The sequence below is a fragment of the Copidosoma floridanum genome, unplaced genomic scaffold (assembly GCF_036245765.1).
Source record: "Copidosoma floridanum isolate Cflo_tuat_1 unplaced genomic scaffold, Cflo_Japanese_pri ptg000007l, whole genome shotgun sequence".
In the NCBI taxonomy this organism is placed as follows: Eukaryota; Metazoa; Arthropoda; class Insecta; order Hymenoptera; family Encyrtidae; genus Copidosoma; species Copidosoma floridanum.
The window spans coordinates 13,350,343-13,374,586 of NW_028321884.1; the positions used below are offsets into that span (position 1 = coordinate 13,350,343).

The following is a 24,244-nucleotide window of genomic DNA, read 5'->3' on the forward strand; positions in this document are numbered from 1 at the left end:
TTCTGTTTGGAAGTATCGCAGACGTATCTACGGGGAAAAAGGTAAGGATGGACTCGCAGAGGAGGGATAACGCGTGTACGTGCGAAGGGGATATCTGGAGGTACGAGTGGAAAGGGAGGGAATGAGGAAGAGTGCGTGCAGAGATTCGATCGATCGGTGGTGGAGGGACGGCTGTTGAGCATCGACGCGCCGATCCTTCGAGATCTCGCAGCTTCGGACGACGAGCGGAAAAGCGTACGCTGTCGCGATTTTTTCTCCTCTGAAGCGTCTTTTTCTCGGTGGCTGTGCCATTTTTCGCGTGCAAGAGAAACAACAGGCATTTCTCAGGTGGGAATTCGTGAGTCCATGTAATGGTTGGTGATCGACGGATTTACTGCGTGGCTGTTTTTCAGAGCACAGATTACGTTTTTACCAGTACGTGGGATCCCAAGAAAGTTTTTCTGGGTAACGTTTATAAACGTTTTAGCTCAAGAACAGGCTGCAAGGATTTTTTTGTGGTTATCGATGATGACTGTTTTTATTTTTCTTCATGAGCTAAAATATACCGTGACAGTAGTAACTGATGAACTAGAACTGTTTTTTCCCCAGGGAAAGGATATTTTTGTTATCTGTTTCATGATCCAGTAATAGAAAGGTTCCGTCAACTTAAAAATTGTCAAAAATCTTTCTTTCATGATGTATTGACTCAGAACCTCCCATCTTCAAGACTGTACATTTTTTTTTTTTTTTTAAGTTGTACTAAAATCTACCACAATCGAGTCAATTAAACCTTGGACTCAGATTCCACATAACTAGTCCTTATGTTGTGAAGTTAGTAGGTACGGAAGATAAAATAATTTTTAATAAGGAATTGAATTATTTAGAAAGCTATGATGAGAACAATTTACTTAAAAAATCCCGAAACTTTAGTCACTATAGCCTCCCCTCACATCTAACAAAATCTATACTGCTCCTCCAAGCTCAACTATGATATACTCAACAGTAAAAAACATTAATGAAAATAAACCAGAAAAATATACAAAACGTTCTCTTTACTCCCTCCAAATCGCAAAAGCTCAAAGTTAATGTTTTAGAGAGGCAGTGAACACCACATATATCTAGCTATATAAATGCACAACTTGCCACTCTCCTATCATCCGATTCGATAAGATAACTTTTCGCAACATACGATCAAGCAATTAGGTATACGTCAATCTCATTTGGAATCACAAAAAAGCATTACAGAGTGTACATATATCATATGTATATCCTCGTATACACGGGGGCCAGAAATTATGTCACAAGCACTCTAACTATGCAAACATCGTGTACACGTCCACCTGCACTCGCGGCTCATTCACGCAAAACCTGCACGTATACATACAAGTAATCACCACAAGTGTACTCGCAAATGCCAAATACTCGCGCAATTTGGCACGTGTTAAAAGCTAAGCAGTTGCACACGCGGACGTCTATACATCCCTTGGGGGAGGGGGGTATCGAATAATTCCGGCCAGATCCTGTTGCGCATACCTCAGCCATTAATGAGCCTTCAATTACGCATACGTCCCATTCAGAATCACCGTGATCAAGCCGATCCTCTACACTCTGTAAACTGTATGCTCGCACAAAGGGAGATGGAGAGAGAGATCCACGTGTCTTCGTTCTACGCATCTCTGCTGTTGATGTGGGGTATGTAATGTACGTGAGATAGTCGAACATGTACACTACGTATGGTTTGCAGCTATACAAACACCACTTTTGCGCTGTTCTGTAAATAAAAGATTTATAGAAAAAAAAGAAACTACCAAAGTACCTGGAAATTTTTAAAACTTTTTTATCTTTGGCACTCTTTTGGGACCTAGATTTTTGGCCTCGACGGGCGTTCAGGACTATAAAAAAATTTAACGAATGTGCAATCAATTAGATGTGAGCTTTCCATACAGTTTTGTGTTCATCTAACAAGAATTACTTTTTTTTTTTAACTCGGGATTGATAAAATTTAAAAGAAACTTTATGAGACGTTTCCGTGCATAAAAACACTTAAAATTTTACTCTTGAAACCAACTCTACATTCCAGAAAAGGAGAATTCTCTCTAAGGTAAGGGCAAAATCCATCAAAAAAAGAAATAAAGGCACGTAAGTCACATCCCATTCATATACGTTAAACATCGACATGATGAAAAAATTGTTTTTTTTATTCCAAAAAATCATGATACCTCTGACTTTAGGTTTTTTTTGTAGAACTCATCACGTACGCATGATGTTATATTATTACCTGGCCGCACTTGAATTGATGCTCGGCGCGAACGAGTTTCTCTCCATCGCCATTCAAGCAACCGCGTATATACTTACACGATGGATTATCGATTCATTCGTACCTATACAGATCCCTTGGTACGATAAGACGTGCACAAGGGTGGGTCTACGTAATATAACTCGTACCTCCGCAAAGTATCACGCTTATAATCATACTCGTGAAATGTTAATATGCAATAGGTACCAATGATAATTTGATCTATAGTATAACTAAAGTTCCCAAATTTTTAGTGATCAACTCGCTTATGCATATTATCTATATGCACAGCTCAAATTGTAAATTCAACTGTATGACAGTTCGGGCAGTGTCCCTCGAGTGTATTCCAAGTAGATTAGCACTCGTCTAGCATTAAAACCTTACGATATGACAATTCGTTACGGGTTGAAAACTATAGACTGCACGTAACGTAAGTGCATAATTAAAAGACCTCAGCGTGCACGCGAGTATATATCACTGGATAGTAGGTTTATAGTTGTACTTTGCACCTGTAAAATCTACATGCGCACTAACAAACGCGTGTGTTTATCGGCACTTTTATCGCGTGTAAAACACCAGCTTATCTGACTATGTTATCTCGTATCTGATATACACTTGTGAGGGGAGAAAAAAAACATACATCGCTCTGATAAAGTGAAAATCGGGTCGATAAATTTTCCTACACCACAACGGCAATAAAACGTGCACTCGCAGAAGCAAGTAATTTGTCAACCATCGGGAAGGACTGTGACTCGCACGCACGAGGAATCCGTTCTTAATTATGCCCCCTTTTTTTCCACCAATACCTAAAAGAGGAAGCGCAAAAGTCGGTGTCCGTCCGGGTCCCAGTCCCTTTCTCAAACTCGAGGGAAGTGAGGACCTCCCTTCCCACAACACATCCTTGGGGTGCGCTAATCCAATTCGTCGCGCTTGGCATTCACGCATGCAAATACACAAATCGTTAATTGTCACGCGACTTGGGCAGGGCGTGCGTGTTTGTCTACGCGTGCTGGTAATCAGTCGACTGCGTATGGCAGCGCGCAAGCTTATCGATCGGTTGGTGCTGAAGGTTTTACAAAGAGGTGGGAGGGTGGGTGTCTAAGTTCACGTCATGTACCACGAAACAATTGTTCCGCGAGAAAGTGTGTGGATTTTCAGACTAATTGACGGAACAGTTTTCAATATAAACCCCTTTTAAATAGAATTCGATGTTGGACTGGTTGTCTTAATTTTATATGTTAAAGTAGAACGAAGTCAATGAAGAAGGGACTTATTACGCAAGTTTTTCCTTTGGTTCTGATGTTAAGTATTTATTATTGTGAACGTTCGTTTTCTGCATTTGTTAATTGATTGATGCTGAATATTTAATCAAGGAAAGGCGTATTAACATCGCACGGGATACATAGAAAGCCTGTGTGAAGACCGCATCACGACTGATCGAACAAAGGTTAGTTGGGGGTGCTTTTGCTCTCCTCGGCAACTCAGGATGTTGATAAGATGAGGGGAGCCACGGAGTGTACAGGAATTAAGGTTTGTCCAATAAATGTTAGATCTAGATGTGTCTTTTCTTTTTCGTTTTTCCTTTTGCTGTTAAAAACAAACGTCAGTATCTTGTAGCCTTTAGCCTATGAATACGCAATCAACCAAATTCATCAATAAAACGTTTTCTTTAAACTCGCTCTTCTTTTATCATAAGTAGTTGATAACACTTACAATGATGATCAATTCTTGTTTGTCACCGTGAATCAATGAGTGATGACACAAGCTTTAAAAACTACTTCAACTTACTTTGCGTATCGGAAAATCACATGTATTTTGCCAAGTTATTATCCTCCCAATACTGCCTATATTTAAGGCCTAACGAATCATCTCGAGTACAGTGAAAGTAAATTTTTTATTATACTAAGTAACCACATCGATGAAACTAGTTGTCTTTTTGATAAAAATAATCTGTATCACATCAGAGCACACAATTTTCAAATCGTTTTTTGCTGAATCCTCATGTGAATAGTACATATAGTTGTGATACAACTACGTTTGCAAACAATCTATCGGTATTCAATAAATGTACCATTAAGTGAATGGATTGTTAGACTTTCATTTTAATAAGAAGCATATAATTTTATAAAATGTGTAGTATCAATGACACATAAGTGGCATAAGCGTATCCAACAGCTAAGTAAACGTGACCTTTTAAAAGAGTATTTTCTGAAAAAAAGGTCCAAAGGAAAGACAGGTAAAGATCGGGATAGGATTCAGATAAGATTCGCAGGCGGCCTTAAGCTTCGGAGATCGATCGTCCAGATCTCCTGAACCGGCTTCTTTGGCACATATCAGCATCGTGCTCCTCCGAGAGGATCCTCTTAAGGGATTTCCGTGTATTCCTGGCTTCTAATGCCATTCCTCGGTTTTGCATGTGCTTATGTATGCATGCGGGCTCTTACGGGCAAGTCGATGAATGCGTTGGCGTTATTTTGCGTGTCTTATCAACTCTTCGTACTAATGCCACGAAACGTATCGATCACTCGGCTCCGCTGTTCAATTCAAACAGCTGCATTGTCTTTGCGAAATTTGCATTTGATAAAGGCCCTGTCGTCCTTACGGCATAGCTTTCTTTGGGGTACGAAAGGACATTTGATTTAAGTGAGAATTGATGAATATTATCTTTTGTTTGTTAAAATAATGAAAACTAACTGGTACCGAGTGATCGATAGACATCTATGGAATTAAAAATTCATAGCTCCAACATGCGTCGATGACGTTCCTTAGTAATATCTTCAGTTTGATTTTGACATTTTCAAGATTCCATATACCAATAAAAGCAAAATCTTAAATGAAGGTTTATCAGAGGCTGTTACAATCTCCCTATACCAAAACTGTGTTGGACACTACTTAAAGCAATGAAATTGGCTTAACGTTTTCCTCAATCGTTAAACGATACCTTACTACCGACTCTCAACGTTATCCACAAAAACTCAAAACTACTTATCCTCCCCAGTGCTACAAAGTACATCGTCCAACTATGCTCTTCGTTTTCCTGGAAAAACGAGAAGAAAAAAGAAATTGGAAACCGCTGCGAGGGATTCATTTTCCAACAAAGATGGACTGAAAGGGCCCTCCCTTGAGCTCTTATCTTCCCATCGCTTGGAGTTCTCGCCCAAAGTGAGCGGCGTCGAAGAAGCACGAGGCTGCAATAAGGGCACATTACGCTGAGTAAAAGTGACGGTAATTCTCCACGAGTCATCGCGCTGGTCTATCACAGTCTAGGATCTACTCGCAGAGAGGACGGAGGGCAAGTGTGGAGTAATAATAAGAAAATAAGAGATCGCCAAACATGTGCTTATAGTTGGCGTGGAAGAAGCGAGCGAAAGCGAGATCGGGGAGACCGTAAGCCATTAATTATCCTAATGGCCGTGTGAAGTAACTTTCGTCCGGCTTTTGCTTTCTTGCGCTCCGGAAAATCTGCCGAGCCAACGAGTACGCGGGCGCCATGAAAATACACGCGTACGACGTGGAACAAAGGATTATGGAGAGGAGAGCGCGTGTCTTGGTTGGTTTTTCCTCGAAAATAAAAGACAAGGGGATCCCGAGTCGTTGCGTGGGCTGGTGCTGTTGTCGAGTCCTATGATTCATTGACAATCAAAGTGGATTTACAGATTACGGTGGGGAATGGATTTTTTTCCATATTTATGCTGGATTACGAAGTCTCACGTATTGTCATTCTACCCAAAATTTTGTAGTGGTTGGTCTATTGTAGAATTTACTAATTTTTATGAACTAAAACGAGTATGTGGTTCAAGTATCGACGTACAACCAATTTATATTGTTTGATGAAACTTATCTGTTTTCCTGACCAGAATAATTTGGTTTGTTCTTTCCTGTCAAATCCGTTGTCATACCTGATGTCAAGGAGCTTATGATGTTATTCAAATTCAAAATACATGGCTGTAATGTTTCAATCCATCCAAGCTACCCCATTGTTAAACTAATTAACGAAAAAAAAATTTGAAAGTATATGTAGTACTTCTTCTAACATTGCTACAACTGAAATAGTTGATATATCAACTAATCACTATAATCTTCAATAAAAAATAGTTACAGTAATCATCCCACTATTTGGAACTATTTTTTCATAGCCAATCCAAATATATTTTTTTCCCGTGCCTCAAGTTATGGTTTCAGCGATTTTCATAATTAATTACTTCCGAGTCGTCGCAGGAAGAAAAGAACTTGACTTTGTGAGCTGAAAGGTATCGTGGAGAGCCTAGGACAAAACAAAGGGACCATCTTCTCTCCCTTGACGTGAAAGAAACGCCGAGCGTCTTGCAAGAAAGAAAAAAAGTTGAGAATGGAAATACAGAAAAGAAAAAATACGTGGAGCAAAAATAAAGCTCGAGTAATGGACAATGCAGCTTGCAGTTCCACGTGTAAAAGCTCGGTTCGTTAACCACATCATCGCACGCACCCTCGCTAATAAGTCATTAGGAGAGCTTCACGAAGTTACGATTCCCGGACACGTATGGGGTGTTGGAGGATAGGGGCGAGCAAAAGGGGTGAAAGAGCGGTAGGTGACGTCTTGTTAGTGACACCCCTGGGTGCGACTCTTTTCTTCTCGAACCCCCGGTACCCGAGACTGTGTGTGCCTGTGCATGTGTGTTGGTACGACGAGGAATAACAAATGACTTGTATACGTGTGCATAATCAACTCCAAGCATGCATGTGTGGGTACACACGTGAGACAGGGGTGCGTTGATAATTTCATAACCACTTTTCTGCTGCACTTTGTGTCTTGGAAAAAAAATTGAGAAAAAAGCATCTTATTGAGAGCAAAGACACTCTATGGACTGTTTTTTCTCGGGCAAAAATAAGGAACAGACCTTAATGCCTGCAAAGGAAACTTCCGAATAGCTTTTTTTATACCAAAGGATGGGTAGTGAATAGCACTTTCTGCCTTTCTTTTTTTTACCATGTAACATTCTTCCATGGTAGAATTAAATGGTATGAATATATTTTTTGTCACTGTTTTTCGAGACTAATAAAGAGTACCTGTACCTATACGTAATATTAACCATACGAGCATATCAATCGTATATGGTGCCACCAATGGTAGACTGATAATCGGAATGATTTTTGTTCATTTTACCACGTATTAACAATAATAAAATACGTGATATTAGTTTTGTTCAATAAAATTATATAGATGTGTTGTTTAAAAAAAAAGCTTAAATAAAAGTAAAGATAGTAGTACTTCACTTGAAAGCAAAGAATATCAGTTGCTCGATGGACTTGATAATCCAGTTAAGATGCTCATCACCATTCATTCATAGCGAGCTAAGTAACTATATTTGTATCAACCAAAGAATCTATAGATCGAGTTTTCATATGGCAATGAAGAAAGTACATAAATAATTTGTAGACAATTTCTATTCTAACACGGTATTCGCATGTCTTATTGAAAATACTAGTTGCATGTTTGATATCAACATTATCATTATGTAATAAATATAAGTATACTTCCTTTTATAAAGAGTAACGCTTTTATGCTGGCAAATTAAGTTCGTCGCTTTGTCGTTGATGACACCACCTTTGGTGCATCTTTTCGCTAACCAGCTGCTAAACATCCAACCACTCATTTGAGCTTCCCCGCAAGTGTTCGGAACTCGTATCAGTGACATAAGGAAGTTTGAGGATAAACCAAAACATGTCACCTAGACGTTTGGGGCAACAATCTGTACGATGTATACCTTAACAACGAGGCCATCAAAAACTCTGAAATAAAACACGTTGGACACACACGAGCTGATCTTTTACCCCATCACGTAATCGTAGTCCATAAAGTGAAACTGTAGTTGAGTACGAACTTACCAATCTCCCAGTACCTGATGGATATTCTTCGCGATGATGAAGGAATTGACAAAAAAAAATTTTCCAATAAACGAAACTACCTGATGGCCAAACAAATGGATCTTCGCAACCAAAACGTAATTCCACCTTGAACCGAAATATCCAAGCGTTGATCCGTCGCTTCCTCGAATCGCGCCATCAAAACCTTTTCTCTCCCGCGAACCCATAAAACTCTTACCAAGACAGTACAGTTGGTACGGGGGAAAATTAACACACGCGCACAAATAATCCCTATTAGAGAGCAGGCAATCGTGGCTGCTATTTTCGGAGTTGGCGTCACCTGACGCACCAACCATCAGATTCCCACACAAAGACGCCCCGTCCCGACGAAGCGGAAATCAAACGTACCACTTACGTACAGATTACGCATTTGCAAATGGAAGAAAACCCCTGCATTCATATGGCGCACACTGGCCGGAAGGATTACGGCTTTCCACGTATCCCTTACGTCACGATGTCATCATAGTTACGAAGAACCTCAAAATCCGCTTTTCACGGACTCCCTCCACACCCAACTATACACCAGCGACCCAAGACAGCTGTAAATAAACATCCGTGCACAGATTACGTAACCGCGAGGGCGAGGAAACAGGCACGAGATTTATTCTAATGGGTCGAGAGCGTATTATGACGACAAACCAGCTTCGGTCGGATAAGGAAACCGAGTCCAGGCCTGTGGCAGTGCTGTCACGCGTTGATGCTTTTTTTCAACCGATACGGCTTGTGCAACACGCTCCCTCGCAAGTGGAGTATAATTTTTTTTTTCCTTTTTTTTTGCAATGACCTCGAGGACGGTGCAATGGAAGTATTATGATTGGTGCCAAAGACGCGTGGGCTCCCTGTTACCTCTTGCTTATTGATTAGGTCGCAAGAGCCAGGCAAAACGATCGCCGACGGATTTATGGGCCAGTGTTTGTATTGTTCGGACACACGTTTATGGACCGATGGGAGAGTTATTGCTGCTGGGTGACGGCTTTTATCGGGCGGTGAAAAGTCACCGAAAACGATCGTTCCTCATCGATCGAAACGAGGGGCTGGACATTCTTATGGACAAAAAAGAATTTATTTGAATTTTTCAAAGGGTATAGAATAATAGAGTCGTCCAATGATTTTAAAATTGTCCAATACCCTCACTGTTCAAAATCTGTTTGAAATTTAACACGCCACGCACGGATTGTGTAAGTTACGTTTGACACAAATGTCTTGTTAAACATGCAATATCAACATTATTTCCCGTAAGAAGATACACAAAATTAATGTAATTTTGACAATTGATTCATGTGAGTCAGTAATGGATGCAAATTTTTTTTTTTACTTTGCCAGAAAATACTTTTAAAGCCACAAGAAATCGTCTCTTGAAAGAATTAGCAACATTTGAGACTTTTTATGATTTCAAAAGCTCAAAAAAACACTGATAGCCCTATAATGTGTTGTAAAGTATCGTTTGAATACATGTAAAATTGTCTACGAGACTTTGAAATACACACACTCCTCTGCCCACAAAACAATTAGGCTATACGGTGCTCCTAAGATCCGATATTCGATGTAGCTGTTTGCGTGTTAACTGCAGTGAAACAACACCGCTGTATTGCCCAAACGCGTGACCCCTACAGGCTACTGGGAGTAATTTATCCCCACAAGGCGTGCACGAGCCCACAAATTTCCCGAGCAGCCGGCTTTTATGTTATTACAGCGGAAAATATACTTTTGTAACGGCTAATCGTAAGCGCGATTGGTACGACGTGTAAATGTCTAGCGAATGACTTGGTCATATTTTCTTCCCCCGATGCCAACGTGTGGCTACACGTATATTACACTCGCGCCATGTGCGTATATAAAACACGGCTCGGAGATCCAATTCCTAGATAAGCAGTAAAGCGTTGGGATGTGCAGCTGAGTTGTTTATGCTCCGTGGCACACGAACGTGTGGTTTCACGCACGTTTTTTAAAAAAAAACATGGGTTTCATGTATTGTATGTGTATCGGTTTTGATTTAATTTCGGAAAGGCAAAAAAAAGCAAAAATTATCCTGATAACTCTTTGACGTTAATCGGTTCAATCTGAGTGTGCAATCTAAATGTATGTTATTAGCGTATACGTATATTCGAAGACTGTTGCAACCGATCGCCGGATCCAAAAGGAACAAGGGCAATTTTCTCGATGTAATGAGGTCTAATTAAATCGTCGAGCTTTTGACTGACAGCTGATCTCATGCTGTCCGACGAATGCACGCCGATTCACCGACGTTTAAATGGACTTTTTTGCTATTGTTGGAATCTTTTTTTTTTCATTATTATTAATTGACGAAAATTGTGATTACTATTTGAGATAGTACCACATGAAAACCCATTGCGTGTGAAAATAATTTTTTGACTTTACGAAGCATATCAAAACTACCTTTTGACATTCTCCTTTTATTACCCATCAACATTTGTTCAACATTGCAACACTCGCAAACGATCGGATCAAAAGTTTATAGAAACAAATTCATCGAACCGTACAAACGTGCGTGATGCGTACAACACGTGGAAGGGAGAAAAAGCGGCGATACGATCGAATTCGAAAAGAAGGGGAAAAATATCGCTTGCACGTATACAATCTCGATCGTTAAATCATCTCGAAAACGGGATAAATCGATAAGGATCTTTTGCGTACTTGTAATAAAATTTTCCAACGCAACCCACAGCAACAAGGAGAGTACTATTGTTTTCTCGCACACGCACTCGAAAACAGAAGTGCCATTATCACGCATCAATGATTTTCTCTCGATCTCAATGTTTCCCTTCAAATGTCATAATACACCTTCTTTCATCATGTGCAGGATACGGGTTTTTTTTTTTCTTTTCACAATTTTTCGTTCCTTTTCATGTTAGAGCTTCGTCATGGTTTTACAGTAAAGGTAAGCGTTAGCCGGATATTATGTACATGCGCACAGTACCACCCGTCGTGACTGTACGCACGAGTTGCCGTGAGTCTTCCCAGAGGCCACCACTTTACGGGCGCACGTTTTCTTTTCTATCCTGCATTGATCACACAATGTTGGAAGAACGACTTTGTGATGAATTAAAAAATATCTGAATCTTTCCAGAAAATCGAGATATTTCTGCCCTTTATTTCAAACTCCAGATTTCGATGCGATCGATATTATCGCTGACTTTATTAATAACATTCATTTGAATACTTAATGCTTTACCCTATGATCTTTGAAAATACCAATGATCCGTGCATCCTTGTATCGTTGTACTCATTGTAAATTGCATAACTATTTCACTTTTACACTGAATGGGTACATTGAATATTGTGAAACATGTAAATAATATGTATGAATATCTTTGACATCACTAGTATTTTTTGTAACCAATTTAATATACATGGCATTACTCTGCCAAATGTACGAATTGTGTCATAACCCCTTGTGTCGACTAAGTGTTTCCAAAAAAAAAATAACATGCAATTTAATTGAAAATTTCTTTTCAATCTCCCAGCTGAGTCAACTACATGTAGGGAACTTGAAAATTTTAATATTTTAAATGAAATCGAGAATAGAATGGCCATAATTGATCCATGTATTATTGAGAACTCTGAGAATGTGCAGAAACGAGTATTACTATAAGTTTACTAGAAGTGTTAGATTTGATGCAAATTAACGAGCCAAACCTTTACTTTGACCGTACAATTATATGCTGGGCTTCTTAATCCATGTAATATGCGCGAAAACTCGTAAATTAAAATTATATCAAGAGATAATACAAAACTTGCTTCTATTTATTAAAAATTTCATATTTTACACACTAAAGCTGTACATTTCCATAAAACACATGCACCTTACTCGTAATTTTTACAAGAAACTAGTACGACAAATCACGCGTTAACTAATAGAGACTTTACATAACTGTTACACTGATAAAATTTGCAATTTCCGCGCCACTGGATATTTATTTTATGCAGCTTGTGGAAAGCTAATTTTACCAGAATTCGAAACCCAAGAAACTCTGACAGACTTGCATAAACGTTTGGTACTTGAAAATTTCTGTAATTACACGGTACAGTCGATCAACGCCTGACACCTGCATTAAAAATTAGAAGTTAATAGCAATATGGCAATGAGTAATGTCTGACTGTCAATTTAATTTTCCGGTTCATTCGTCATCATCAGATTGCGGTGCTCGTACACTACGCGTTTTATTATGGATTGGCTGTCAGGCTGCACGGGTAACGTGACTTTCATACATATACCTAAGTGAGGAAATAAATTTGTTGAATGCGATGAATGAGTGGTAGCGCAATTCACGATGAAATAGTATAATTTAAACTAATCGAGTAGAACGTGATAATATCCTGCAAGTAACAAAACCTTAGTCCTTTCAGGGGCTAAAATATGAATGGAAGCTTTTTATACGTCATACAAACTGACGGTAACACTAAGATCTATATAACATCAACACTTGTAGTCGTTTCGTTCTTACAAAGTTCAAAGTACATTAGAGTACATAAAGTATAGAGACCTCTTCTTACTCAAAAGTATAGTTTTGTACTCTTAAGAAAATATATTAATCTTTTTAACTGAGTGAATGACAGAATTTGTCAATAACCCTATTGGTAGTGTAACCATATACATTTTTTAGGAAAACATCCTTTTGGGGTAATTACTTCTCACGTCCTGAAATTAATCGGTCAATCAATCAAATTAGTCGTAAGTGAAGTATTTACCGCTTCATTATTATATCAAAGATTCTCATGTTAAAACGTCTTACTGTGTGCTTCTGCTATATGTTTATTAATCGGACAAAGTAATACATTTGTGACGATTTTTTTGTACTAAAAAATATCCATTATGATTTGCAACTGTATAAAAGATGACAAAGATACTTCGGAGAAAAAAAAATTAATTAATAAACGACATTCAAATCGTTGAGGATTAACATATTCGTACGTGTATTATAGGGACAGATGATATGACAAACTGTGAAATGCCTAACTACCTCGAAAAAAAAATTTATTTTTTTTATTAATTTGGATGAATTTTGAATTGTCATCCAGAAATAAGTGGTGATAAACATCAATAGTGGCATCTACAGTATATAATATACTGCCTGTTTTTAAATTTTTTATGGCATATCATCAGCTGAAAAACGAATATTGGTATCAGTATTAAATTAATCATCAACGATCGAACAGAGCCCATCACCCACGCCATCAACAAGGGACTTATATCAAAGCTCCCCTTTATGGGAACCAAGTATATATATACACCCATAATATAATTCAGGGACCGTATGGTTTCGTTAGTTTGTCGAAGGAGTGGCATAACATCCAAAGCTCGTTTACGTGTACCATGTACCTTCGGTAATATGCAATTCCACCCGAGTGCATTACACGTGCCTGCGTGGGACGTCCACATTACACACCAGCCAACTTTGTCGATTCGAAGATCGTGAAAGTCGATATCCTGACGGCTTTTAAATAATAGCCATTGGCAAGTGCAGAGAGATCTCGGGCTGGGCTCGGTGATGGATGCAGATTTTCCCTCGTCCGGTCCCTCGGCTTGATTGAGTTGTTTGTTGTAAAGACATGGCATTACCGAAGATTTTTGCACCAAGCTTTGGTTCCTGGGATTGGAGGAAAAAGGAATATTTTTTGGTTAATGGCTCCTTTCGTCGCGGTTTTTGTAAAAATAACAATTCTATTTCAGTAGTGTGCCATTCAGTTGGGGTAGTGGCTACATCACAAGGTCACAAGAAAAAAAAAGCAAATGCTTGATGTACACAAAAAATCGAGGATAAAATAGAGAGCACTCACGAAGAACCAATTACGAAAATGAATCCATTTCCCTGCGGTATAGCCCAAATGATATATAAGTATCACGTAAACAGCCAGAGAGCCCGAAAAACACGCGTGGCCCACCCGGGCAATTGATTCATCGACGCGAGCAGCTGCTCTGCATCTTGGCTTTTCCGGGGCGTTGCGTATATCATCGCGGGGACCGGAAAAAGAGGATAGCGATGAAAAAGTTCGATAACCGCGCGTGTTTGGAGATGGCATTTGTGAGTCGGAGGGGCCCCCGAGCATAGAGTGGCGAGAATATCGCTCGCATAACGCCCGCCCCTGGGACGATTAACGCGCGATTCGATAGCCCCTCCACGCGGATGCATCAGCTGCTGTTGCACCCCAAATGCATTTATTAATGATAGCCCTGTGTAAGGGTGGGCGTCGGGCGTTCGGAGTATTATATGTTATTGTATCCAATAAACGTCAACGCGGTGTGTTTTGTGTACCATTCCCACGAGAATCGATGTTTTCGATTGGTACACTGCGAGGGCAGGACTCACGAGAGCGTGCTGTCCAGTTATTATGCGTATGCGATTGTTATCGTTTCCGACCTATTAGATTGTGATCAATCAAAGCTGCAGACGCTCATATGGGAAACGTGTTGAATTTTATTGTCTGAGGTCGATGTGAGGATGGATACATTCATGATTCTTGTTTATTTTCTATCTCCATAATTTTTTTTTCTTTTTTTTCCGTAGATTCCGAAAAAATTATTCTTACTACTGATTATGAAACAGTGAATCACTAAAGTCTTCTTTTAAAAAAGGAATGTAGGTATATTAAAAGGGATAATATTTAGAGGGAAGGCAATGTTCAGATATTTGTTCTATAATTTATTAGTTAAGGCCAGACTGAGAAACTTTAAGTTTTACTGTCTTTGTTTTTAAACTGTTGCATTTATTAACAATAGCATTTTTACTGCAAACAAAAGAATATATTTAAAATATTGACTTGATTTGGTCCACTTTAGTGCTGGCACTATTATTTTAAGTTAATTTTTTATTTATATCAAATATAAGTTTACTACAGACCAGATCATAATTTATGATTTATATGACGTAAAATGTTTCATAGCGTCACGATAAAAAATTTGTTATTATTCATACCCATACAAACATCCACATAATTTTTTTTTTTTTTTTTGTATTACTATCTGTAAAAGTTTTTTTTTGAAAAATTCTTTGATCATTTATAATTTTATGATAAAATAAAATAACTAGGAACACATAAATGTAAAAAAAAATAACTTTTTAAAGAACATCGATTTTCACGAATGGAAAAAATTAATCATAAGCCAGACAACTAAAAAAAGTTTCCTTGAGTTCAAGTTAGTAAGAGAATCCTTAGTCATGTCTGTTTTCCTACACTTACCCGCAAGTACAGATAGAAATTTTTGCCTTCGATTCTGTAATTGTAAAAAACATGATATTCACCCAATTACCAAGCTACTTTTGTGAAGAAGTAAAAATAATCGTACACGACACTTTTCAATAAGAATTTAATACTTAAGCACTTAGGTATCGGTGAGATAATTCTGGCAAAATGTACTTATCACGATACTCCTTAAAGGACTACTCGACGATCCAACGACATTTTTTTTATCATAAAAAACCACAAAAAAAAAATGAAAATCATCACTCAACCAGTAGCTCATACCAACATCTAACAGGCGATGATCAAATTACAATAGCACCGAGAAAAAAAGGCGGCGGAAAAAATAAAATAAAAAGTATTGTGGGACCATCGGCAACACGTCGAAGAGAATCAATGGGCTCATTGGATGAAAGCCGGTCCAACGCATTACAAACTCTAGCACGAAGAAACCTCGCCCACATAAATTGATTTTCTTTTTTCTTTCTCCTTTGTTTTCTTTTGTTTTCTTCCCAAAAAAGAGAGTTTGCTATCAGTAGATCAGCCGTGGAGGTGCGTGTCCTTTACTGAAGTAGAAAGGGCATATAACGACGTTCGTGCAACTATTTTACTTTGCAATGATAAGTAGTTAGGGATGGCTCAACTAAGGCGATCATTCATTTATCGTGGCTGTCGCGAACTCCTGTATACATGAATTATAAAAAAATGACTCTTAACGTGACGTGCTCCGGATGTGTCATATGTCTGTCTCTGGTGAGTCGTGATTAGGACTCATTCGCTAATTTTCTTTTTTCTGTTTTTTTTTTAAAATAAATACCTACTTAGGTACGTAGCGTATTTATTTTGTGGCTTTATTGTAAACTAGTTCATATAGCCTTGGTACGGTAAGGTACATTTTACATTAATATTTGTTACATATATTACAACAGCATTGATTACACATTACAGTTATTAGTTACATTTTCACATTGTTGGATACGGTTGTTAGTTTCTCGTTGGAACGGTGATGATGTTCACTTATACCACCTCGAGGGCGAATAATCTAAAGCGGTATGACCTTTTTGCTGCGAGTAGGTCGCCCCCCTGCCCAGCATTTCACGGGGAGCATACTTGCTCGAGAGAGTCGCAATGGCCGGGAACCAAACCCGCAGTCGCCCGCGTGCCGTCCTACAAACCAGCCGACCGAGCCACCGCGCGCTCGCTCATTCGCTAATACTGGTCTTGACTTTTTTTTTGTTTCCGCTATGCCCAACAAAAGTCTTCATTGTCTGTAATGTTGTAAAGGTATAGTAATTTGTAGATAGCCTTTAATCGTGAGGATGGATAGCCTAAGTTAAAATATCGATGTTCACTGTGATCCAATTATATACTTACAATATTACAGCAATATTAACACACGATATCTTTATCACTGATTAACTAACAGTTTTCTGTGTGGATTTTAGCTTGAAATAAAAGCTTACAACCATTCACCAAAGCACCAACATTCATAAAACTAGTTGGCGATATTTTATTACTTGGTTCTGGCAACATTCCGTTTAGGTTGTCAATTAGTCAGCCAAACGATATTTCATTATTTTTATATAGACAGCAATTACAAAACGCAGCCGATACTGTTAACATAGCGATAATATTTTTCCTGTAGCCCTGTAATTGTACTTAATAAGATTTCTCAAAAAAATCAATCACAACGAGAGCAGCACCGTTAATGCGTATAAAAAATACTGTAATTAATAAAGAGCATACTATGACTACCAATTCCAAGATGAATTGCTCCTTGGATTATAATGAAAAAATACAACTTAATGATTATGTTTATTGCTAATTTTTAACAAGTAAATAACACTGTAAGAATTCAGAGATTCCGTAAGCATTCAAATTGTATATTAAGTATGAATACCCAGATGACGGTTAACACACCATCACAAAAGACACGTTTACAAAAGACTCAAGTAGTAAATAGTTTTTGTTTGGTTTATTTATGTGAAATACAATATTACTCAACGAATTAAATTTAACCTTAAAGGTGGATATTTTACTTATTTGGCAAGTTTTTGCAACTCGTATATATTAAGATGTGAAAGAATTTTCCCAGTGAGTATTTCAAGCATTACACAATCAAATGGCTCTAAAGTCTCCTCCAACAATTCATTCAAACACTCCTTTGCAGTATCCAAAACTTGCCTCTTCTCTAATGCTAGCTCAATACGAGTTTTCAATACAAATTCATCATAAGATAATTTTTTTGTTTTTTGCAGTGACGAGTACAAGCCTGAGCATTCATAAAGGTATTCCTTATTTTTCAGTAATTTTACAAATGCATCAAACCGCATTGTTACAATATCGAAATGAGAGATCATTAACACTTTTTTCTCTTTTAATTCCTCCAGCTTATTGTGACAATCAGAAAAAACTTTGGATAATTTACCAAACAACTTGAATAATCCTCTCACAGGCATCAAGTCCAGATGAACATCGTTCGTTTTTAAGCAAATAGCGTAGTAAAATATGGGCAGGTACAGACGGTCATCCGTTGAAGGTATTGATTCAGCAATATTAGCAAGTACTCGATCCATAGCTACACTGTCATTGAATTGCCAAAATAAACATAATATCCTTTCGTAACATTTCGTATATACCCACTGAGAAGTAGGAAATATCTCGTAAGAAAAACGTCTGTCAACAAGTATATACAACTTCACAAATTAAGAAATTGAATTTTAAAGACTATTTATTCAACGACAAACCTATCAGTTCGGAAACCGGCCTCCAGAAGGATCTTGAGAATTCTATGGTTATTTTTATCCGCAGCAGTAAATAGTGCTCTTGTAACATTCTGAGGATAACTTTGTATCTCCTCATCAATACCAGGAGTTCCAAGTAATTGAATGACAACCTTTTCATCGCCCAAAGCCACAGCAGCGTTTAGTTCTTGCAATCCAAGTTTATCCTGATTTCTCAAGATGCCTGAGTCGTCAACTGCTGTTATTTTTTTAAGCAACAATTTTGCTAGATTTTCGTCCATTAACTTTTGAGCTAACAAAAGGGGTGTTTCACTGATGAAGTTGCGTTTACGCAAATTTCTGCCTGTAATGATCCATTAAAATAGTTCAGTTGAAGTTAAAAAAATACTGTCATTCCTCAGAGCCATTGGCCGTGTACATAAGACATTATAAATACGTTAATTGTTTATAATGATGATTCATACGCATACTGACTTTTTAAATGTATAAAATTTTATAAGATCTACTAAGCAATATTTATTAAAAAGTCCATTTTAAAACGAATATTCTGAAAAATCATTTTTTCAATCGTTCATGTTTGGATATTGAAACGAGTTAAAAACAATCGGACTGCAATAAAGCGTAAAGTTAACTGTAAGCTATTTGTTTGCCTTAAGTATAAAACAAAAATATGTAGCGGTAAAATTTTTTCGGTCACATGCATTTATAAGAAGCTTTGTATGAATCAATTTGAGAAATTTATAAATTGAATAATTTCAATTTTTAATAACTATTTTACATTGGACACTTAAGCTTGTAACTTGTTTTTGAAACACGTAATCAAAACTATGTCCAAGAAAATGAAATAGAATAATTAATACAAAGTATTAATTAAATATAAAGTTAAAATCATTTTATTTACCATGTTTAATAAGCAACTCAGCGATGCTGTTAAACTCTTCATATAGCGGTATGATACAACAGTTGCGGAGTTTTTGTAATACTAAATGCAATGGTGTATCTCCGAAGACATTCGTAATATCAACGTCAGCTCCTTCTGCAATCAAAGTTTCAACTGCTACATCGTCCCCTCCAAGAACAGCTTGATGCAAATTCGAGTTATAATTTCTATAATTAATATCACTTCTCAGCGTAGGTAGTAAATCATTAAGAAAGAATTTTTTGTGAGTTTTGGTGTGATATTCTCTTTCCAGATAGTAGAGTAGAGCTTTGCGTGAAAAATTGTTGTGAATGTCAAGTGTAGCACCGTGGCTTAAAACATAGTTTATAACCTGCTCGTCACGTTGATTTGAGCATGTATAGCTTGCCTTACGTAAACTTTCGTAAATATTTTGGCTCTTTGCACTTAGAGAAAAAAAGAATTGAATTAACAAAAGTATGTGATGGTCATGATATTAAAGCGTAACATACTTACCCAAATGATACAAGTAATCGTAAAGAATCAAAACTGAAATGTTCAATAGCAATATCTAATGGTGTCTGATCATAGTAATTAACAATACTTAGATGTGCTTTGTGTGTTACCAACAATTCTATAATGTCAATGTTATCGTTTTCTACGGCCAAATGTAAGGCTGTTTCGTCGAATTTATTCATAACATTTGGGTCAGCTTTATGGTCCAGTAGAAATTTTATTTTGCTTATCTATGAATTTAAACATTTAAAATGTTAATGTGGATATTTAAAAAAAAATAAGAACCATACCTTCTGTTTTTTAACCGCGAAATGTAGTGGAGAATCAAAAAAAAATCCTCCTCTCGCATTTACATCTGCCCCATAGTCGAGAAGTAACGCTATTATTGATAGTCCATCGTCAGCTTCTACGGAATCAAGTTCAGAAATACGTTCACAGACTAAATGTAGAGGAGTTCGGTAGTTGATATTCCAATCATGAATACAAGATGGATCCCTGAGTAGAACATGAGGAAATTAGAAAAGAATTTCACCAGTGTTGCTATAATCTTGAAGAAAAACTACCTTTGTAAAATTTTATGTACAACAGCAACGTCACCAGAACTAATTGCATCGTGAATGCTTTGTTCATTTTGATTATTCATTATTATATATATTTTTCTTATTAACACAGTGAACAAATAGTAAAACTGGATGCTAATCAATAAAATCAAGAAATAAGTGTTATTATATGTTTTTGTATCGGATTTTGAAGCGTGACTAAATACGTTGTCGAAATTTTGTAATGTATTTTCAAGTTATTAACAGTAACGGTGTCCAGAATAGCAGTTTATGTAACACTGAAAAATATTTGAGGTGACGTCTTGGTTACTGGCCACTGGCAGTTTTAAAAGATAAGACTTTGTAGGTATTGGAAAATTTACTATCACCACAATTGGCTTTCGTAATGTGATGACGGACATTACTTGTACACACGACTAAAGCATATGTGACTTATACACACATAAAGTAGAATGTAAAGGTATGTGACTACGATTACTGTAACGAAGTTGCCGTGTTGTGCGATTCACATTTTTTTTTTTACGCTCCAATGTATGTGAAGGAACAATTAGTTACTACTTTACACTATCGTGATTTTCGTCGGAAATCACAAGTTTGCTTTCAAGATTTGGTACTCCCTTATCTCTATATCATACATAACGTTTTACTAAAGTCCTGATACATAAGTTTTTTAACAATCTTTGTAAACATTTATTTCCATTAGTGTTGGACCTAATATTCTTTGAAAGAGTAAGGCTATATTTACTCGGCCCAAATTTTATCAAGTAGTGCGGTACTACCACTTGCAAGGTAATAGTTTGTGTTTCAGTAGTAAATAATGCGTGACACTACACTAATATATTCGTCCAAATAAGTTTTACTGTCTTTGTTTTTAAACTGTTGTATTTATTAACAATAGCATTTTTACTGCAAACAAAAGAATACATTTAAAATATTGACTTGTGTATAGTCCCAAATTGAAGTAAAATTATTATTAATATTGGTTTTTATAGTCCAAATAAACGCTGGTTAATTTACAGTTCAAATGAAATTCACTTTTTAGTACGTACAAACAGTAATTGGTTTTAATTTGATTAAAAATACAAGCATAAAGAAACGTTAACTTTTACAATTTTTTGATAACGATTTCGACCGAATACACTGTTAATAAAGACGCAAATAAACGCACGACGGGGCCCCAAGATCTTAATTTAACCAGTGATTAATTCATAACCACTGTTGACCTCTCGTCTCACGTAGCCCACATTTAACGTAAGTCACGTTTCGAGCTGTGAACCCGGGCGCATTCAGCGACACGACGACGAGAACGTACTCACTAGCGTGATTCCTCGGCACGATATAGTCCGGGTCGTAATCTGGAATTCGTGGGAGAAATTATTTGGATAGGATTTTTTTGCATGATCTTACGCAAAATGATCACCTAAAAACGAATTTGCATGTTGCCAGGCTTCAAAGTTGTAGGAAAAATGTTTAATCAAAATTTTTTAAACAAATTAAAAATATTGTTTATTTTGCCCTGGAAATATTTTTTTTTAATTTTTTGGAAAATTCTTAACAAAAAAGATCGCTTGCAAATTTTCTCTAAAATCAATACTTTTCGAGATATCAATTGAACAAAGTTTAAAAAACCGTGAAAATCGCCACTTTTAAGTATGAAAAACAACAATAAAAATTACAAATTTGGATGTGGCCAAAGTTATTAAATATTCTTCAAACATCCCTTGACAAAATCCTAAGGCGTTTCCGGATGTTATTTTATTGCAAATCCTTCATTTTTAATTTACAATCAAGCGTGTGCATCGTTACGGTCGGCTGCTGCTGGCCGCGGCTCTCATGTTCCGTCTTTTTCCCACTCACGAGGAGTACACGGAATTCACTGGCGCTCATATTTGATTTTAATGGTAAGTACATTAATCTTCTATAGTAATTGTGGGAATAAAAATCCAGTTATGTTTTTTTAATTGCGAAAATCTAATTCAACTTGAAAATGTATCAAGCACCGTGCCGTGCCGATTTTTTTTAGCCAGATAAAATAAATTGAATTGCTGAAAGGTACAAGGATCAGGATTAGGTTTGATTTTAATTTTTGAAACAAAATCACGTAATTTATTTAATTCTTTATTTAAAAAATAAGAATTCAAATGACAAAAAGTTACAACGCTTCATCAACAATCATCTTCTTCTACACATACGACACATTTATTTTCGCAAACATTTAAATCACAACCGCACAGAGCGATACAATTCAAACCTTTTTTTTTACAGTGGCATGCTTTAGTTTTACACGATTTTTCAAAGAAGAATAATAAAGTTAGTATACGTAAACGTATAAAATTCTGTTACCATATTCCATTCAAACTGAGGCTTAACTTAAAATAATTTTTAGAACGAAGTTCTTTATGTCGCGTTACTCGGGGGGCTGGAATTTTAAAACCGACAGATTTTTTTTTTTTTGAATCAGAAATCTCTTCCTCTCAAGTTTTTCCCCTCACCCCGTCCCCCCTCACCAAGTGTTCTCTACACACTTCCCCTCTCCTAACTATATATGTACATTTGTCAACCGTGCCGTGTTACTCTTCTGCATACCTTTACCCACCATTCCACCTCACACTCCCAAGCAATTAATTTTTTAACAAATTTTAATTTTATTTCCCCACAGTAATTTTTCTTTCACTTTGAATTTTTTTTTCTTTTACAATTCTAAAAAAAAAAAAAAAAAAAAAAAAAAAAAAAATTTAATTAGCATAAATATGGTTATGTAGAATAAATATAATAAGGCGCGTTATTACGCATTAAATATTTGTATTTTCATTAAACCTGAGGTTTTTTTTGCATTACAGTAATGCTAATAATTACTGTTATAAATGAAAAAAGGTAATGAAATTAAATATGGAAAAAAAAGAAACGAAATATGAAAAAAAGAAATAATGAAATTAAATGAAATTTGAACAAATAAAATAATATATTAAAAAATAATGAAATGAAATATAAAAAAAGAAATGAAAAAAAAACAAAAACAAAAGAATGAATATAAATAGAAAAATATAAAAAAAACGAAATAAAGGAAATACAAAAGAATGAAAAAAAAGTAATGAAATTAAATATGAAAAACAAAGAATGATATATGAAAAAAAAGGGAATGAAAAAAAAAATATTAAATATGAAAATAAGAAAGAAATTAAATAAAGGAAATACAAAAAAATAAAAAAAAATGTAATAAAATGAAATATGAAGAAAAATAAAACAAGAAATGAAAAAAAAAATAAATAAAACAAGAAATTAAAAAAAAAAAAAAATAATAAAAAAATAAAAAAAAAACAACAACAAACCAGGGGGGATAAATGGGTCATGGGACCCACGGTAAGAACGAAGTTCTTTGAACATGACGAGTATAAAAACACAATTTCTCAGGTAACAAGGGGGTCGCCAGACCCATTGAAAGAACGAAGCTCTATAAACGTTAATACTGCATTCATGTAGTTCACTAAACAAAAACTTGAAAAACGAATTAAAGAAAAAAATTAAAAAAATAGTTCAGTACTCACGATGGTTAAACTTCGTGAGTACTGTATTTATGCACGACGTTCTCATGAAGTTTAACCATCGTGAGTACTGAACTATTTTTTTTATTTTTTTTTTTTATTCGTTTTTCAAGTTTTTGTTTAGTGAACTACATGAATGCAGTATTAACGTTTATAGAGCTTCGTTCTTTCAATGGGTCTGGCGACCCCCTTGTTACCTGAGAAATTGTGTTTTTATACTCGTCATGTTCAAAGAACTTCGTTCTTACCGTGGGTCCCATGACCCATTTATCCCCCCTGGTTTTTATTTAAATACTTGTATGTTTATATAGCAACAGTTAGGTTGACCTTATTTTTCATCAATATGAAAGATTGTATAATTATTTTTATTCCCTATAACTATAGAAGAATAATATACTTACCATTAAAATCAAATATGAGCGCCAGTAAATTCCGTGTACTCCTCGTGAGTGGGAAAGAGACGGAACATGAGAGCCGCGGCCAGCAGCAGAAGACCGTAACAATGCACACGCTTGATTGTAAATTAAAAATGAAGGGTTTGCAGTAAAATAACATCCGGAAACGCCTTAGGATTTTGTCAAGGGATGTTTGAAGAATATTTGAGA

The 24,244-nt window shown here is 36.4% G+C and overlaps 1 protein-coding gene across 1 annotated transcript; it reads right to left on the minus strand.

The window, feature by feature from the left end:
• Window positions 1–17,368: 17,368 nt before the first annotated feature.
• LOC106643771 (uncharacterized) lies at window positions 17,369–20,208 on the minus strand. Its single transcript, XM_089588810.1, has 6 exons — window positions 20,101–20,208; window positions 19,828–20,032; window positions 19,538–19,767; window positions 19,025–19,467; window positions 18,127–18,466; window positions 17,369–18,055 (listed from the first exon to the last, which is right to left on the minus strand). Exons 1-6 carry the CDS (start codon window positions 20,178–20,180, stop codon window positions 17,419–17,421), a joined length of 1,935 nt encoding a protein of 644 aa, XP_089444936.1. The 5' UTR covers window positions 20,181–20,208; the 3' UTR covers window positions 17,369–17,418.
• Window positions 20,209–24,244: the final 4,036 nt, after the last annotated feature.